The sequence below is a fragment of the Stigmatopora argus genome, chromosome 1 (assembly GCF_051989625.1).
Source record: "Stigmatopora argus isolate UIUO_Sarg chromosome 1, RoL_Sarg_1.0, whole genome shotgun sequence".
Taxonomy (NCBI): domain Eukaryota; kingdom Metazoa; phylum Chordata; class Actinopteri; order Syngnathiformes; family Syngnathidae; genus Stigmatopora; species Stigmatopora argus.
In genome coordinates, this window is record NC_135387.1 from 31357197 (window position 1) to 31376359 (window position 19163).

The 19163-nt window shown below is 52.9% G+C and overlaps 4 protein-coding genes across 4 annotated transcripts in view; 3 read left to right on the plus strand and 1 right to left on the minus strand.

Moving 5' to 3' along the window:
* Window positions 1-173: 173 nt before the first annotated feature.
* dnajc5aa (DnaJ (Hsp40) homolog, subfamily C, member 5aa) lies at window positions 174-5488 on the minus strand. Its single transcript, XM_077617380.1, has 5 exons — window positions 5319-5488; window positions 3217-3338; window positions 1858-2071; window positions 1613-1784; window positions 174-698 (listed from the first exon to the last, which is right to left on the minus strand). Exons 2-5 carry the CDS (start codon window positions 3324-3326, stop codon window positions 589-591), a joined length of 606 nt encoding a protein of 201 aa, XP_077473506.1. The 5' UTR covers window positions 3327-3338; window positions 5319-5488; the 3' UTR covers window positions 174-588.
* A 665-nt stretch (window positions 5489-6153) lies between these two features.
* On the plus strand, window positions 6154-10653 carry LOC144087074 (voltage-gated purine nucleotide uniporter SLC17A9-like). The gene is made up of 12 exons (XM_077617367.1): window positions 6154-6337; window positions 7673-7870; window positions 8007-8146; window positions 8236-8335; window positions 8456-8580; window positions 8645-8738; window positions 9376-9472; window positions 9558-9680; window positions 9900-10021; window positions 10110-10165; window positions 10288-10317; window positions 10392-10653. The coding sequence occupies exons 1-12, from the start codon at window positions 6276-6278 to the stop codon at window positions 10583-10585; spliced, it is 1341 nt and encodes a 446-aa protein (XP_077473493.1). The 5' UTR covers window positions 6154-6275; the 3' UTR covers window positions 10586-10653.
* A 587-nt stretch (window positions 10654-11240) lies between these two features.
* Window positions 11241-17891, plus strand: LOC144087097 (uncharacterized). Its single transcript, XM_077617401.1, has 7 exons — window positions 11241-11863; window positions 12813-13083; window positions 13183-13240; window positions 13320-13398; window positions 14362-14804; window positions 14867-15016; window positions 15851-17891. The coding sequence occupies exons 2-7, from the start codon at window positions 12950-12952 to the stop codon at window positions 16316-16318; spliced, it is 1332 nt and encodes a 443-aa protein (XP_077473527.1). The 5' UTR covers window positions 11241-11863; window positions 12813-12949; the 3' UTR covers window positions 16319-17891.
* Window positions 11441-19163, plus strand: part of pkig (protein kinase (cAMP-dependent, catalytic) inhibitor gamma) — a 37222-nt gene continuing 29499 nt past the window's right edge. The window contains exon 1 of the mRNA XM_077617478.1: window positions 11441-11445. The gene's annotated coding sequence lies outside the window, so the exon portion shown is untranslated. The remainder of the gene's footprint in view (window positions 11446-19163) is intronic.

Sequence of the window (19163 nt, forward strand, 5' to 3'; positions counted from 1 at the left end):
AATTGAAAATAAATAATGAAAAAACAAATACTAATGTAAAAAATATATCATTATTAGTATTGGAACTTTATAATTATGATATGGAATCAAGGAAAAAAATTAAAATCATTATAAAAATAAACGGGAGGCAACAGAGGAACTCAATTTACAAAAATTAAATGAAATGAGAAAAAAATCTGGTGGTCTATCGCCATCGCTGGCGGCCAACGAGTTGGGGAGGGATTGAACCGCGGACATGCGGACCCCGAGCGTGCGCCGTCCGTCCCGTTGAAAAGCCAAAGAGAAGGGATGCACCTCGGGGAGTACCGGCCGGACGGAAGGACGGACGGACGGACGAAGAGGAGAAAATGGGGCGCATGCGACACCCCCAGACGCAAATAGAAAACAAAGCAAAAGGCCAGGATTTCTTTGTGTGTGTGCGCGGGAAAACCAGAACGAAAGGAAGAAAGGAAGGGAGGAAAGAAGGAAGGAAGGAGGAAGAGCCAATCGGAGGCACTTCCCTCCCCATGGGCCGGCCGGCCGGGCGGCCGTTCCCTCTTCCGCGCTGGCTGGCCAAAGACGGACGGACGGACGGACGGACGGACGCTTTTAGTTGAAAGCCGTGTCGGTGCGGTAGGAGTAGTGGCCGTCCGACGTCAGCTGGGTGGTCTCGGTGGCCCCCGCGGTGGGCTGAAGCACGATGGGATCGCCTCCCGCCTCTGCGGGGGAAAACACAGGCGGGAATCTCACCCTCATCTCCTCTTCTGCCCCCGGCCGGCCTAACCGCGCCCACCGCTATAAATGGCCTAAGCTACTGTAAAAGAGGGCAAGGTACTATTAGCTAGCGTAAGATACGATAGGCCAGAGTACGAGCTAGCGTAAAGTGCTATAAAATAGCGTACGATGTTGCCAACTAGCTAGGGTAAGATAAGATAAAACACAATAAGATAGTAACGGGTATAATAAACTAGTGTACGGCCGTGCCAACTTGCTAGTTTACGATAGCAAAAGCTAGGGTAGCTAGCGTATACTAGTGTTAGATGGTGTAGGGTAGCGAAAACTAGCATAAGCTATCGTAAAAGATAGCCTTAGCTAGTGCAAGCTAGCATAGACCAGAGTACAATAGCAAAAGCTAGGGTAGCTAGCGTATACTAGTGTTAGACGGTGTAGGCTAGCGAAAACTAGCATAAGCTATCGTAAAAGATAGCCTTAGCTAGTGCAAGCTAGCATGGACCAGAGTACGATAGCAAAAGCTAGGGTAGCTAGCGTTAGACGGTGTAGGCTAGCGAAAACTAGCATAAGCTATCGTAAAAGATAGTCTTAGCTAGTGCAAGCTAGCATGGACCAGAGTACGATAGCAAAAGCTAGGGTAGCTAGCGTTAGACGGTGTAGGCTAGCGAAAACTAGCATAAGCTATCGTAAAAGATAGTCTTAGCTAGTGCAAGCTAGCATGGACCAGAGTACGATAGCAAAAGCTAGCGTATACTAGTGTTAGACGGTGTAGGGTAGCGAAAACCAGCATAAGATATCATAAAAGATAGCCTTAGCTAGTGCAAGCTAGCATGGCTAGCCGGCCTAACCGCGCCCACCTCCCATTTGGCCCGCCCTCCCGCCTCCCCGCCGGCCTACCCACCCCTCTCGTCGGAGCGCAGCTGCGCCTCCAGGTCCTCCGGCGAGACGTAAAAGTCCTGCTCGTGGCCCTGGCGAGGTCTGGGCTTGCACTTCCCGCAGCAGCAGTTGCAGCAGCAGCACAGGCAGCAGCAAAAGTAGCATCCGGTGGCTAGGCCGCAAACCACGAACAGAGCCTGCACCCCAAGGGGGAAAGAAGAACAAGGTGAGCGTCACGCCGAGCGGGCGAGAAGCCGCCGCTGGACTCACCTTGGCCCACCAGCTGGACAGCACAAAGTAGGTGTTGACGTTCTCCTCGCCAAACTGCTCGGCCACGTAGAGCCCCAGCGAGCCGTACTTGTCGTAAATGTTGCGCTTGGTGGGATCGTTGAGGATGGCGTGGGCGTTGTTGATCTCCTTGAACTTGTCCGCCGCTTCCGGGTTTTCCGGATTCTTGTCCGGGTGGAACTTCAGGGCCAGTTTCCTGACCGGGCCCAAAAGGACGACAAAAGTCAGCCTGGGTACACTATATAGTAGGGTGTGTTGTTTTGTGTGGTTTCTTTTTCTCTACAGGTACCCTGGAGCTGTGGCTCCACCCCTGTCGCAAAGCCTTGCCCAGGCCAACACAGCTGTGACTACTTCCCAATCATCCCTCCTCCAATCAAGATCCACTTCCTGTCCTTATTTAAACCCTTTTTATTTTGCAGGTTGACCCTTGGCTCTTGGCTTCCTTGGTCTTAGTGGTATCAGTGTCGGGCCGTCAGGGCCTTCAAAACCTTCTCTGCTGGCCTAAGAAATATCTGAATCATATATTATATTTTGTCCATCAATACTTATTAAATAATTCCAAATGGTCTGTTAGCTTCCTTTCATTGCTTTCCCCCCTGTTTGCACTGCTTCCAGATGTGTGTTTCCATATTGAAGCATTTAACCAATCACATTTCAGCCATTATTTGTTGCCAGGATCAGAAAACTACCTAAAGGCCTTCACAATCACTTCTGCAGGCTCTGCTGCATTAAACAAGCATCAATAAGACTCCAGTATATGTATTTGTTTGCTGTTTTCGGATGGATTTTACCCCATTTTCGGGCAATGTTTGCCGGTACGCCATTGACGTTCATCGCTGTCTTTACCCGGGAAAATCATTCCCCCCCCCCGGCCCGGTTGTAATGTCTGAAAAGCTCCAGTATTTGTATTTAATCATTAAATACTGCTAGGAAGTGGATTTTACCCCATTTTTGTGCATTGATTTATTGATTATTTTTTATGTGTCGCAGCTGTAGCTGCAGTAGAGGTTTTATAGCCATAAAATAGTTTTGGAGGGTTGGATTGATTCGTTGAAGGCGCTACGAGAAAATGCACGGACCGCCAAGGTTATACGGGATGAATAAAGGAGTCGGATTGGTCAAAGCGTAGCTATTGGTCGGATCAATGGGCCGATCGGCAACAAAGCGTTTAGCGCTCCAAATGCTCCAAATCCTTGATTTAGGCAACCTTTCCCAATAGCCACATTTCACAACCGTGTGTTTTCGCATTCAAAATGGCCCATTTCTATCCACCCTTTAAGTTTTCCAATGGACGGACATTATCTTGCAATAATAAAAGGGTTAACGGAAGGCGGGGCTGACCTGTAGGAGCGCTTGATGTCATCATTGGTGGCCAGCTTTTCCACTCCCAGCACTTGGTAGAGCGACTCGCCAGCGGTGGACAGCGAGCGCTGCCTCTGGTGCTCGGCCATGACGTCCGCGGGCTGTCGACGAACACGTCATGGTGAGCCGCGACCCGTTCGCCACCGCCTACTTATACCTACCGTATTTTCACGACTATAAGGCGCACATAAAAGTCTTAAATGTTCTCCAAAATAGACAGGGCGCCTAATAATCCAGTGCGCCTTATATATGGACCAATACTAAAATTGTTATCACGATAAAATGAAATGAATCAGTGGATAGGGTACACCAACTCTACTATTTTACCTGTGGACAAAGTACTGCGCAATGGCTGCTGGGATATGTAGTAGTTCTTTTGTCAATACACCCAATGGATTGTGGCCTGTATACATCGACCTCAATACAGCTTGACAAAGCATGGAAAGCACCGTTGGAAAGGTTACGCTAGCTACCAGCTCGCTACTATTTGCTAATGGATTGTGGCCTGTATACATTGACATCAATACAGCTTGACAAAGCATGGGAAGCACCGTTGGAAAGGTTACGCTAGCTACCAGCTAGCTACTTTTTGAGAAAGGATTGTGGCCGCCTGGACGAACGTTTAAAACTGAGCGTTTTCGATGACTCATTTGGACAATTGTTCAATTCGGACACGGAAAATGAGGACTTTGATGGATTTGTGGGTGATGATGACGTGAGTAAGTTGGAAAATGGCTAAATAAAGTACAACGCAACTCAGTTTTGCTTCCGTTGCCTTTTTAAGAACGTGTTTTTAGCGTGTGTCCGTATGTTTAAGCTGGTGTATGTTTTGCCGTGCCTGGCTGCGCCTTTAAAAACGGTGCGTCCTTTGTGTGTTTAAAATACAGAAATAGCACTCGTTACTGACACTGCGCCTTTAAATGCGATGCGCCATATAGTCGTGAAAATACGGTAATTAGTTATTTCCTTGTAATGTTGGCCACGTTTGGGGAATTTGGGGCTCGCGAACCTTCCGACATCCTTTCTTGTCATTTTAGGGCGCAACACGGTCACTTCCTGTCGACGTTGACGGCGCCAGACGTCCAATCCGTTGGGAGAGGAGTTCAAACGGCTGCCGGAGAGTTGACTGGAATCGGCAACGGCCGGTCCAGCTCCGCTCTTGATTTACGGCCCCCTCGCGGCAGGCACGCCTGCTTGATATTCCGACTCAATCCCCATTGATGAACATGGGGGCGTGGCCTGCGCCAGCGGGCTTCCTTTGCCTCCTTTGAACCAGTAAGAAAATAAAAGGTCCACTTCCTACCGGCTGCTGAAAAGCACGCTATTTGTCCGGGAGTTTTTCCCCAGGTTAAGGGGTGCCGGAGGTCACTTAGGGTTGATTTGGCCCCGGCCGACATGGCCGTCGCCGCCTTGCTAAGGGCCACGTCAACTCTTTCTTACATTCCCGCTGTCAACGGAAATGGCTACGTGACAAGGAGACCGCCGCTCGATTTCCAAGCGAGTTTTGACGTCAAATTGGACGTCTATGGCTGTCGATGGCAGATGCACCGACTGAATGGTCCTTCAAAGAAACGCAAAGACCATTTGAAAGACGCGTTTTTGGATGCCTCTGCCGCGGATTGAAAGGAGGACGGAGACGTCCCATCCATTGGAAGCGGGAGGTCGGGCTACCTCCGGATAGGACGCCTGTTGCCGTCCACGGCAGACGAGGGAGGAATGAGAGCTAAGGTTTGCTGACGGAGGTGGGTTAGGGGTGGGGGGCGAGGGGGGGGTTTCTGCGTGATCAGGCGAGATGGAAAAGGCCGCGTTGCAGACCGAACGAACGAACGATCGACGACGACGACGACGTCGAAACAACGTCGCCATCCGGAGAAAAGCTACGGCACGGAGGTTTTAATCTCCGCGCCGCACGCCTCCCTCATCTTCATCTTCATCTTCATCGTCATCGTCTCTTCTCCTCCGCTGCAGCATCCATGTTGCGCGCGCAAAGCCTTCCGAGGATGCGATCGAGCGAGCAAAACCGAAAAAGGACGAACGGACGAACGAACAAACGGAAGTGAAACGAGACGGACGGAGCTCACCTTTGAAGGAAGCAAAGAACGTCGGCGTCGGCGTCGGCGTCGGCGTCGGTGGGAAAACGACCAGCAAACGGTGGAGCCAGTGAGCGGACGATGTCGCCTGACTATGGCTGCCGCATCGCCGAGCAAGCCGGCGCAGGCGCAGCCGACCAACCGCGGACGCGAGCCAGGCGAGGCCCCGCCCACGCGAGAGCACCATCATCTTTTGCCATTGGAAATCCATTCAATCCAATTCATTTGAATGCTTTTGTTGTCATAATGACATTTCAAGCTTCACCATAAAGTGCACACATAAATAAGTAGTGCAACATTTAGATATATTAAAAAAGAGGTAAAAAAATGATTAAAGTGATTAGCGACACATGTGAAAGAGTTTCCCCCCCCCCCCCCAAAAACATGGATGGCACTAAGCCAGGGGTGGGGAACCTTTTTGACGAAGAGAGCCACAAACAATTCATATTTTCCAATGTTATTCCTTGTGAGCCATAATACAAATTTAAAAGTCAAAATACATACATGTAAATGAGTGCCTTTTCAATATTTTTTTTGTAATTTCACCACTTTTAAAGTGGAAAAAAATAATATTTTTAAAAGATTCTTATACTGTTGCTAATCAATGAGAGGATGCATTCCAGAAGAGTCTACTACTACAAAAAAAATGAAGATTAAAGCAGTTCTAGATGTAATATCTCAGTTCTGTCACCAGCAATTTCCATATTTTAGCTCACAGGTTAGCAGAGAGCCAGATTCACCCATCAAAAGAGCCACATGTGGCTCCCGAGCCATAGGTTCCCTACCCCTGCACTAAGCGAAAACATGTTTTTCCCAAAAGCAGATGACGAGGGATGCCTTTTGAGTTAAGTCACTCCCACTTCGCTTGACGGCGCTTAGCCCAGCTGTGTTCCGACACGTTTGACGGGTCGGGCGGGACGGGACGGCCGCCACGGTCACGTTCCGCGAATGGCTGACGACGGGAAGGAGCTACGGACGCCTTGCCCGGAGGACCCGCAAGTCTGGTCCAGGTGAGTTAGCAAGCGACACACTTGCTAAAACAAAAGCTAAACTCCGCCTCCTAACTTCAGCTCGCTTCCATTCTGCCAAGTTCAACGGAAAAGAATGTTTTTCCGTCTGTCTGTCTGCCACCAATGACGCTCTTTGGCTGTCCTGGGGCACTTCCTGTACATTTTCACTCACTTCCTGCTCATTTACGTAGGGGGCGTTTCTTTTTTGGCAGCTAGTGCAGGGTTGGGCAAACTTTTCGGCCCGGGGGGGGGCCACATTGACGTTAAAAATTTGACAGGCGGGCCGGCCAGGTCAGCACAAGATACGATACATATAAAAACTGCATCCGTTAACAGTACATATGAAACATAAACAGAAAAAAAGGACTAAAGGAAATGACACAAGCTGTCAATTTTTCCAAAATCACAAAACCGACGGCAGAATTGCTCATGCAGGTCATCCAATGATTTCCTGTATTTTCACCGCAAAAAAAAAAAAAAAAAAAAAAATTAGACAACGTCGGCGGGCCGGATTAAAAGGACTAACGGGCCGCATATGGCCCGCGGGCCATAGTTTGCCCATGTCTGAGCTAGTGGGTGGGCTTGCTTCAAGTTGGATCCATTTCGACTGGGAGGGGCCAATGGAACTAACCAAGCCCTCACCTCCAAATGAGCCCACTTCAACATAGTGCCGTTTCATAGTCACAGGAAGTGATCAAAAATCAACAGGAAGTCGCCCGTAGATACCCCCCAAAATCAACAGGAAGTGACCCACACGTGCCTCCAATTAAATTGAATTTGAGGTGACCAAACGAGCAGCGAGCAGCCCGATGGTGCGAGTGATTAGCGTGTCGACCTCACTGCTCAGGGGTCCTGGGTTCAAACCCAGGTCACATCCATCCGTGTGGTTGGTACCCGGATGATTCGCCTAAAGACGTTTCGCCGACGGACGTTTGACAGATGGACAGGTCGCCGAATGGACGTTCCGCCGAACGGAGGTTTCGCCGAAACGGGATTTGCGCGCTCACCCCTCTTTAGGCGAATCATCCGGTCACGGTGTGGAGTTTGCATGTTCTCCTGGGCCTGCGGCCTCTGGCCCGGAGTCAGCCGGGATAGGCTCCAGCACCCCCCGCGACCCTAATGACGATAAAGCGGTTTGGAAAATGAGATGAGACAAACGAGCAGGGAATCTTTTGGAATTTAGCAGGAAGCGACTCGGACTTGAGCGCCGGTTCGTTGCCCCGCCTCCAAATCCAAGTCGAAGGACTCGAACCCGAGCACGATTTGGACATTTTCTTGATTTACTGTATTTTGGGACCCTGTCAATTGGTCGGATTGGTTTTGACTGGTCGGCAGGGGCGCGGCTCGCCGATGGACGGCGGCGTTGTTCGCCGGCTCCTGCCTGACCTACTGCGGCCGCATGAGCGCCCCCGTGTGCGCGCCGGCCATGGCGGCCGCCTTCGGCTGGAACGACTTCCACACGGGCCTGGCGCTGGGCGCCTTCTTCTGGGGATACGCCGCCACGCAGATCTTGGGAGGTCACGCCAGTGACAAGTAGGTGACGGCCACCGACCAATGCCGAGGCGCGGCAGTTTCCAAACGGCGTGTCGAGGAAGTCGTTGGTCGCCCGCCCTCGCCAATCCAACGGTGGCCAATGAGCGGCCGGGAAATTCGGACCATTCTTTTGCAGATTTGGAGGCGAACGAGTGATCCTCCTGTCGGTGGCGTCGTGGGCGCTGGTGATGGTGGCCACGCCGCTACTGGCCCACCTTGGCTCGCACCCTTTGGCTGTGGTGATGGGGTCCAGGGTCCTGGTGGGAATCCTCCAAGGTGCCGTGGGTCGTTTGGGTGGGCGGCGTGGCTAGCTCGCTCCGGTGCCGCCGGCTGGGAAATGCTAACTGGCGGCGAGCCTTCGGCAGGTGTCTTCTTCCCATCCTTGGCCAGTCTGGTGGCCCGCCGTTCACCGGAAGGGCAAAAGAGCTTCCTGACTAGCGTCTGGCAAAGCGGGTCCTCCATGGGGTAGGTAGACCTTGAACCTTGGCCCCTGGCCCTCGCCAAAAAGCCATCCGCACCCGAGCTGGTCTTGGCTCAGAGGGGGCAGCGGTTGAAGGTGAGGGTGAAATGGTACCCCCCTTGCAGAATCTTGGCGGCGAGCGTGCTGGGTTCGGCCACGGCCGAGCGCTACGGCTGGGAAAGCGTCTTCTACGCCGCGGGCACGCTGTCGGCGCTCTGGGCGCTACTGGTCCAACGCACTCTCCTCAAAGGTAAGGCCAACGTGGCCACTGCCGCCATCGCTGCTGCCGCTCACCCGCCTGCCGGCGTCCGTAGGCCAAGTTTGCGGCGGGCGAAGATGGGGCGCCCCTTCCCGGAGTTCTTCTACCAACACAAGTCTCCTGGAGCTGCTGAGGAAGCCTAGCGTCCGGTAAGGCCACCCACCGCGGCCGCTTTCGTTGATCGTAGGGCCTTTGTGAGGCACTTCCTCTTGGTCTTGGGACATTTGGGGATCCACCTTGCTCGAATTTGGCTCACTTCCTTCATTTAACGGCAGTGGTTCAAGGGAATTCAATCGATCCGACAGCCGTTTCTGGCCACCGTAAAAAATTGCAACTCTCTACGATGCACGGTTTGGACAAAACGTAGCATGAAAATCTTAACATAACCACACACACACCCGCACATTCATCCATAAATCAAGCTTTATAAGGATTATAGACTAAAGTAGGGTTGGCTGAATGCGCATATGATAGTGGTGGGGTTTGGCAGCTCCAACAAGGTTAAGAACCCCTGTTTTAGGGCATGTCCAGGACCCCGCCCCGCTCTTGGTTTTGGGACACCTTTTGCCAGGTTTGGCTCACTTCCTCTCCGTTCTGAGGCATCCCAGTCACATTTGCTCCTGAGCATTTTGGATGATTTGCTGTTGATTTTAAGGGAAAATGGCCCCCTTTACAATGCTACTAATGGCACCATGGTGCTAGACTTGGCTAGGCGTTTGCCTCCCAAGTCCAGACGGAGAGCAGAAAGCAAAAAGGTTTATTTATTTATTGTTTTTCTTTGCCCAGAGCGGCCATCTTGGCTCACATGTGCACCTGCGGCACCTCCTACATCTTGCTGTCCTGGATGCCCACCTACTTTAGCCAAGAACACGGGCGGTCCACGGTAACCGTTCCGTCTCAGCCAGTCCCGTCGCATCCAGTCAGACCCGTCCCCATTGGCGCCCCGTGACCGCGGTCACCTCCGGCAGGTGTGGCAGTACAACGTCCTGCCCTGGGCGGCCGGCGTCCCAGCGGCCCTCTGCGGCGGACGTCTTTCCGACTGGCTCATCGGCCGAGGCTACGGCGTGGCCTTTGTCCGAAAGTCCATGCAGGTGAGCCGCTCCGTCGCCCCACCACGTTGAAATAAAGCCCCCGCTGGCTTGGACCCACCCGTCTTTAAAGGATGTGATTGGAAATGAATGAACCATTACACGGGGACGTTTCATTTCAACGTTTATTTGCCCAAAACGAAGGGATGGCCTTGAATTGAGGGTGGGTTTTTTTTTGCGGGCACGTGAATGACGACACTTTGTCGCTACGGAGCGTTTCAGTGCGTCGCCATGGGCGTGTCGTCCGCTTTTCTCCTGCCGCTGTCCAACTCCGCCCACGTGTCCTTTGCCACGGCAACCGCCTGCATTTCCGCCGCCATGGTCGCCCTGAACTTCACCAGCTGGTAAGTCGGTCAGTCGGTCCGTAACAGGCTGGGGACCAATCTCCAGCGCCCCCCCCCCATGCCCCCGTCTTTCTCTGCCTCCCTCTAGCGGCGTCACCGCCAACGTGCAGGACCTGGCGCCTTCCTGTGCCGGAGCCCTCTACGGTGAGTTTGGCCCAAAAGGGAACGTTTCAATTCTTTTGTCCGAACACGGAAGCATTACAAAAACCCAAACAATGGCATAGAATGCGCTCACCTCCAATCGCTGTTATGCTGTTCCCACGCAGGTGCCATGAACACGCTAGGCGCTCTCACCAGTAGGTATCCCGTCAAACCTGACGGACGTCCGGCGCCGTCCTAGCGGTCCGATTGAGCCCGGCGTTGGGCGCAGGTCTGCTGACGGTGTTGCTGTCGGGCTACTCCCTGGAGGCCAGCGGTTCCTGGACGTCCGTCTTCGCCACGGTCCTGTGGCTCCACGCCGTGGGGCTGGCCGTCTTTCTCTACTTTGGAGATGCTCGACGCGTGGACCTGGACCTCCCGGGTGTCCCACGTGTGGACCTCCTGGACTCCGCTCCTCTCTGTTGAAACATTGGCCACTTGCTCTACACCAAAAGATTTTTTTGGACTACTCGCTTGTTTTAAATAATATGCATAGAATATAATTTTTAAAAGAGCTCCTGATACTACTTTTAACCCAGGGGTGGGCACACCAGTCCTCAAGGGCCGCCGTGGGTGCAGGTTTTTGTTCCAACCGATCCAGCACAGAGAGTTGAATCAATGAGATTTGTGCAGAAAACAAGACGCACCTGACTGCAATCCACTGATTGCACTTGTAGGACACCAGATTGGTGAAATGGTGCCCTCTTGGGATGGGCTTGCAATGAGAACCCACACCCACTGCAGCCCACAGTGGAATAGTATACAATGTTAGGGATCTAGTCTGCACCCCCTTGCCGTCGAAAGCAGTCAACACGTTGATGTTGAAATGAAAAAGTGCGTATGAGCAGCAAAAGTAGAGCCTCTAATACGGAATGTTTGTTTTGAATTGAAAGGAAAACACAGCTATCCGTTATTTTCCTCCATTTTGGAATTGAATTAGACGTCAGTGTGCGTCGGAGAGGATTTGCATCCCAGGTGCTGCCGTCTCTCCTTCTCGGCAGCTGTTCCTCCTCCTCCTCCTCATACAGCAACAGCCGCGTACCTCCGTCCTGGCTCTCATTGGTTGGCTGTCTCGGTCGCGACGAGCGCCATCCGCCGTTAGGTGGCGGCACAACCGTCTGTCGGCAGGCAAGTCCGGTTTTGCGGCGACCGTGGCCACTTCTCACCATGGCGCTCCACCGCCGCTAGAGGGCGCCCGTCCGAAGGCAAAGACGTCGAGTAATCCGGGCAGCGAGCGAGCCGTGGAAGCTTCTTCCCCAGAAGACGCCGTAGCGAGCGGAGAAGAGAGGAGAGGAGACGATGGAGCGAGGGGGCGTGAGGCACGTCGGAGGACAAGACGGACGCTCATTCGGCTAGGACCGGCCGGCCGGCTGCTGGCCCGTCGCAGCCCACCGGGAAAGCCAGACGAGACGAGACCAAAAACGCATCTCTCCGAAGAGGGGACGCCGGATACAATGCGCTGAAAAGGGGAAAGGGGAGCTGCGTGGCTGCCATCGAGAGGAGCCCCGTACCCGTACCTGCATCCACATCTGCACCCGCATCCGTACCTGCAATCCTTCCTTCCCTGTCATTTTCTTTCCTCCACCACGAGAAGGTGCGCGGCTGGACAATGTCAGGCGGCTGCTTGGCTGCCTGGCTGGGTGGAGGCTCGGCTCGGTTCGGGAAGGCGAAGGAAGCTCGGACCTGCTGCCCCTGACTCACTGAGTGAGTAGATTAGACGCGATGCTTTAGCGCAATGCTCCGCGCGTGCCTATCTAGTACGTATACACTCCTGTGTAAGGGGGGGGATGCGTGTGCGTGTGTTGGGGGCATTGATACTGCCTGGCAAGGGCCGGAGCGTCGTCATGTGCGCGCCCCACTCCGACAAAAACATGGATGATTCACGTAGAAAAAAGCTCGCGTGTTTTCTTTGTGCACGTCCACGCTGGTCACGCGTTGACACGTGCGTGCGTGAGTGAGACGGCCACTGCTGCATTGGACGCCCAAAAATAAGGAATCGATCCAAATCAATCAATCCATCCATCAACATTTGCCGTCGCGCACGGGGTTCCCTTTTTTTGGCACCCTCGCTCGACTCTCGCGGGTTCGAACCCATCGACGTCGCTCGACGTCGCTCGACGTCGCTCGACGTTCCGAGCCAAGGGAGGGAGGAGCCAACCGAGGTTGAAAGATGAGCGTTGACAGGCGTTCCTGAATCGCGACACGACCACGATCACGATCATTGAATTGATTTCAATGGATTCCCATAGAATGAAAATGAAGCTCCTCCCACTTTCAACGTATTGGACCCCTGGTCCAGGTCACTTCCTGTGTGTTTTGCCGCCACTTGCGACACATTTGGGTCTTCCTTTTCATTTGCGATATAGTCTGTTGACTTGATATTGACTTAGCTCACTTCCTGCTATGTTTGGGTCGCTTCCCACGATTTACACGTCACTTCCGCTTGACCTTGCCCCGCCCCCAAATCAACAGAAAAAGATGGAAAAAATCAACGGAAGTCGTTTGAAATGGAAGTGACAGAAAAAGAAACAGGAAGACACCAGGAGTGTCCCAAAATGAACAGGAAGTGACCCAATATCAAGAGAGTGTTTGGATCATGTGATCAGTTGCGTCTGATTATTATTTTGTCTTTTAATGGATGTGTCCCCTTCAGGAGTGGACGCTTCCTTTCGCAGATTTTCCCAGGGATCGGATCGCTCTAGCCACCCTAACCCCCAAAAAGTTAAGGCCGAGACCCCCCTCACCCCGCCCGCCACACCCGATCGATCGGCCAGCCGAGGCTCCTCCCACATGGCCTCCATGCAGGACGGGCTGATCTTCGCGGCTCCCCCGTACGGCAAGGTCCTGCTGCTGGGCGTCATCGCCGCCGCCTCGGCCTTCGTCGTCACCATCCTCATCGTGGCGCTCTGCGTGGGCTGCCGCAGGTCGGTTCGTCCTTCCGTTTGTCCGTCCGTCCGTCCGTCCGTCCTCACGTCAGATAGACCGCCCTTCGTTGGACGCGTCCGTTTGTTTCTTTCCCACAGGAAGGGGAAGACGCACCATGTCCCCGGCGAAGGCGGGAAACGTCGCCTGGTGGACGTGGTAAGCCGCCCATTTTCACCTTTGGTGGGGGAACGGTGCCGGGTGGGGGGGACGTTTGACCCAGTCGTCTGCGTTTCAGGGCTTCCTGCGCCGCTCCAAACTGCGCTCCATCACTAAATCTGACACCCACGTGAGCAAAATCAACTGCAACGGCAAAAGTAAGGAGGTTTCTTTCACTTTGCATCTTTCCATGCAACAAATACAGACGCTCCCCTACTTACGAACGAGTTAGGTTCCGAGCAATTGTTCGTAAGTTTAATTTGTTTGTAAGTTGCTCAGTGCTATATTTTGTATTATAATTTATGTTTAAGGCCTATATAAGTATATTGAAGGTTTATATAAGTGCATTTGTATGTTTAAGGCTTGTATAAGTAACACGCATTGGTTTGTACTGAAAAAAAACATTTAATAACATGGAGAGAATACATACAGTACTGTATACATACATTAGAGAGAGAGATTTACTAGAAACTAGCCGAAAGAAGCTATCTAATGACGCTTGAAGTGTTCTTCTTTTTTTCATCATAAATGATGCGGTAGCATTGTATGGCATCATTCAATTGATTTGCAAACTTTGTGCAACGTTCAATATTTGGGTCCTGCTGCTCGATCTTTATGTTTAGAAATGGTAGTGACGGTCGAATGATTCAAGTTGTATTCCCGTGCAACGCTCACCACTTTCTCACGCGCATCAAGCTTCGTTATTATTGCCACTTTGGTTTCAAATGAAATGGCTTGCCTCTTCCTTGCACCTCCCTCACTAGAAGCCTTTCGCTTTTCACCAACCCTATTGAATAATGGATGCACGAGATATTGAATGATAAAAATGTTCTTTGCGCACTGGAGATACGTTCACGCACTTCCGCATTGCAACGAACCGGGCAGAGGAAGAAGGTGAATGCTAGGTGAGCTGAGCTCTCACAGCGCCAGGCGTCGTCGGTATTAGCGGCGGAAAGAAGCACTACTCGGAAAAAGGCGCGCAATACAAAATCCAACTTACCAACATTTTTGGACATAAACGCAATTTGCAGACATGTTCGTATGTACCGTTGTTCGTAACTCGAATGTTCGTAAGTAGGGGAGCGTCTGTATAGAAAAAGCATTTTACTCGGCCTTTCCAGGCCGCCAGCTTCCCCAGATCCCCTCCGAGGACGGCGAGCACACGTACTCGGAAGTGGGCCGGAGCTCGTCGACGGCGGCGGCGCGGAGCGGCGACGAGGCGCTCTACGCCGCGGTGGGCCGAGCCGGCCAGACGGACACGCCGGCCCCCCCGGCCGTCCCGGCCAACACGCCGGCGCCGCCCGACCCGGACGGCGAGGCGGATTTGAGCCCGGTCGAAGCCCAGGTGGCGGCGGCGGCGACGACGGCCGAGTACGCCTGCGTCCGGAAGCAGCGCAAGGCCGACAAGGCGGCGGCGGCGGCGCCGCAGAAGAGGGACAGCGGGACGGACACGGGCGAGGCGACGCGACATCCTCCGCCCTCTCACCCCGCCCCGCCGCACCCTCACAGCGCCAAGCTGCCCCGCAGGAACGCCGAGGCCTTCCACGTTCCCTCCTTCCCGAAGGTGCGTCACGCCGGCTCGCGCCCCTTCGGCGCCGGCCTCACGTCTCGGTGACGCCTCGGCAGGAAGTGATGTTCATGGGCAACGGGGAGCAGTACATCTGGAAGCCCCCGGAGGAGGACGAGGTCGTGGTGGTCCCGGCGCTCCGCCCAAAGGTCCCGGGCCCCCTCGCCGGGTCGCACGCCGCGGACGGAATTCAGCCTTCCGCCGCAGCGGTGAGTGACGACAACGCCGCCGTTGAATTATGGAGTGCGTCCGCTCTCGTAGAAATCTTTTGATTCTACCGCGACCGGGTCATCGCTCGCCGCTAAAGCCCGCTCGTTTGCGCGGTTTGATGCGCGTGGCGTCATCGCCGACCGGAAGGTGAGGCCGTATTTTAGATGGGTCTTTAGAAACGGGAAAACCCGCCATGAGAAATTGGAATTCAAAGAAGGACGGATCGCTATTGGTCATCGCTCCCAGCTAAGGGAAGCTAGCCCAGCACGTAGCACAGGATTTTCATCAGACTAAAGGTCTGTTCACACACATGTGTAGCTTGCATTTCATGCACAAACGGTTTTTTCCCTTGTAGCTTCACATTCAGCTCGTTCATGCGTGTCGGGATGTCCACGGTAAAAGTTAAATGTTCTGAAATTTGTCAGTATATTCTCAAGTAGCTCCCACACACATTTTACATACTTTTACTATGCGAGTGCGCCATCTATCGGGGGAAACGAGGGCATTGCAGGAAAATGAATGAGGTCATTGATTTTTACTATAATTTGGACAACGTCGGCGGGCTGGATTAAAAAGCCTAACAGGCCGTATATGGCCCGCGGGCCGTAGTTTGCCCATGTCTGACGTAGCAGCTAATGTAGCGGCATGAGCCGTACGTAGCTCTCCGATGGCCTTTGTCAAAAATGCTCGCCACCTCGGAAAAAAAAAACGACCGCCTAGGGTCGTTAGTTTGCCAACGGAGCGGATGGCGGCGGCGGCGGCGACCCCGGTGGAGCGCTGCTCCGACGCCGTCTAAACCGGGACAAATGCGACGCGCCCGCCCTCCGTTTCAGGTGGCCGACATGTACTCCAAAGTGTGCAAGAAGAAGAGAGGCGCGGCCGGATCGCCGCCGCCACCGCAGCCGCAGCCGTCCAATCCCGGCTTCAGGACCTTGGGCCGCGACGGTGGCTTCAGCGTGGTGGTCAAGCCGCAGACGTGGGCCCTGCGGGAGGGCCGGCCCCCCGCCGTGGCGGAGGAGGCCCGGGCGGAGCCGCCCTACGCCGAGCCGGACGGCGGCGGCGGCTGGCGACGGGCGGCGGCCAACTCCTGCGGGGCCACCCTGCGCCCCCGGAGGAAGAAGGCGCAGCAGCGGCAGCCCCCCCCGCCGCCGCCCATGCTGCGCCACCTGCCCGCCCAGGCGCTACCGCCGCCCGGCGCCGACGGCCTCTACGAGAGCATCGGCGAGCTGGAGCGCGGCTCCGGCACCACCACCGTCTTCACCTTCAACGACGGCGTGGAGATGTACGTCACCGGGCTCTGAGCCGCCGTCCCCGTCCCCCACACCCCGACCAAAAGACGCCCCGTCCGAACGGGAGCCCCCGCGGCGCCGTGACGCCCCGGCCGGAAAACGCCGTCCTCCGGAGAGCGAAACGGCCCGGCGCCACTCCCTCCTCGCTCACTTCCTTTTTAGTTTTGCAACAGGTCACTCGGGGCCGGCTTCCCGCCCGTTTCCGCCCTGACCTCTGGTCTCTGGATTTTGGGGGAAGGAATCCAAAGACCACCAGCACACAAAAAAGGACAACAATCGGTAGCGATAGCACAACAAAGTAGGCGCACGAATAAGCTCCGCCTCGCCTTAAAACTCATGGGGCTGCCTTTGATCCAGATCCGGGCTTTTGGGTTAGGGTGGCCCGGAAATGCCGCCCCCACGTCAACAGGAAGTGACACCAAATCCTCCGACCTGACCCGACGTCAACAGGAAGCGGCGTGGACGCCCCTCAAAAAGTAGGGTGAGCCGCAAAAGTCAACGGGAAGCCCCACGATATCAACACGAGTCAAGAGGAAGTGACCCGGAAAGGCCCCTCCCCCGCAATCAAGAGAAAGTGACCCAGAAGTGCCTAACCGGGAGTCACCAGGAAGTGAGGCGGAATTGACCCAGAGTGACTTTTACGTGGTTTCTGTTGGAACTCATTCAATAACTTGGAATTAGAGGAAGCACACAGAGTCAGCCGTGATGACTTTGAACCAACTTCAGCTGAAGGAGGGAGTCAGAAAAGCCAGCGCCAGGAGATGTACTAACCTCCAGCCTGACCAGTTTCAATTCCCCAACTGCCCCCAACAGGTCCACCAGTTGACAAAAGGTCATGTGACATAGGTCCAAAGTTTAGGCGGGGAAACTGTGAACAAAGAAATGGACGTGTCATGGTAGATGACGCGCCCCTAACTCATAACGGAAATTTCCGCTAGGCCAGGGGTGTCAAACTCATTTGGCATCGTGGGCCACATACGGTCTAGGGAGATGTCAAGTGGGCCGGACCATCAAAATGATACCATGCTCTGCTATAAATAACCAAAATATCATGCCTTTCCTTTTGTTTTGGTGTAAAGAAGCACAAGAACATTAGGAAAATATTGAAATGTAATGAACAATCCTTTTACAAAACATTTCATGAAACACCTCATATTTCCTTAGACAAATGTGCAATTTACTTTTATCATTCACAAATATGCATTGCAACTGATCCCTCTACTCTTATGGAAAGAGTGTGCCCCTTAGCGGATAATCCATGAATTGCAGCAAATTAAAACTATTAATTCCATGTCTTTTATGCATTTTTTCCACTTTCAAATTATCCTGCGTGCCCGATCGAACCTCCTTGGGGGCCGGTTCCGGCCCGCGGGCCGTATGTTTGAGACCCCTGCTCTACTCTGATGGAAAGAGTGCGCCCCTTAGCGGATAATCCATGAATTGCAGCGAATTAAAAAATATTAATTCCATGTCTTTTATGCATTTTTTTTCCACTTTCAAATTATCCTGCGGGCCTGATCGAACCTCCTTGGGGGCCGGTTCCGGCCCGCGGGCCGTATGTTTGACACCCCTGCGCTAGGCCATGCCAAAATTCTATTCTAGTGACTTCACTAAATAAATTGACTAACAAAAAGCATAAGAATACATTCCATACTCCACAGTTTCTCTGCCGACGGCGTCGAGGGCGGACGATGCGTTTTGCTCGGTGTCGGGCTCTGCCCGCCGCCGTTTTCGGGCCGTAAACGGGGCGGCGACCCGGCGGCGACCGTCAGAAGGAACGGAAATAGCGCAAAGCTCGCGCCGTCTCATCGATGACCTCGGTCTTTCGGTCATTAGCAATTGGACTTTAGCGAGAGAGATGAGGAAACGCAAAACCCGGCCATTATTATTTAGCGATCCCCCACCCATCCACCCTGTAGCCTCCTCCCTTCTACCCTATTCTTATAAATGAGCCCCGAAAAAGGTGACGGAGCTCCCTCAATGATTAATTGCTGAGAATTGGTTCAATTAGCCCGAGTTGACCTAAAAAGAAAAGACCAAGTGCCACCATGATATAACATAAATTTAAAAAAAAGACTCCGTTTCCCCCTTTCCTACCTAGCGACCACCAACAGCATCCCTTTTATTTTGTTTTGAATTCCTCCGACGCTCGTCGCCGTCTGTAAATGAGCAGTTGTACGTTGTCGAGCCCGTCCGGCGCTTTGCCTGCTACGCGTTGCATGATGAGAAAAGAATTAATTTTAAATATGTTGAAAAATGCAGACACTGACAAGTCGTACCTACCTATCTCAATGTTTTGGTTTGTTTTCTGTTCCTATGACTGTTCCCCTCTCTGTGTTCAAATGTTGCAGAAAAAAAAGAAGCGTCACGCAAAATCATTGTGTGATGACGCGCGCGTGTGTGTGTGTGCGTGTGTGTGTGTCTGTTCATGCAATGTGGATGTACATTTCAAAAGAGCAAGAATAATAAAGATATAATCAGTGTCTCAAAAAAAATCTGATCTTTTCCTATAATGTCGTCTTCTGGAACGGGTCATTCTTGTGAAAAGAAAAAGAAAAAGAAAAAGTACCGTATTTTCACGACTATAAGGCGCACTGCATTATAAGGCGCACTCTCAATGAGTGACACATTTAATTTTTTTTTTCTCCATATATAAAGCACACTGGATTATAAGGCGCCCTGTCTATTTTGGAGAAAATGTAAGACTTTTAAGTGCGCCTTAGAGTCGTGAAAATACGGTAAAAGAAAAGCCGTCCCGTACGTTGCTGAGTGTTTTTCCTTTGACTTGGCGCTCGCCAGTGATTTCAAAGATTGTAATGTTTTATATCCAGATTAATATTCATCAAATGTCACTGGA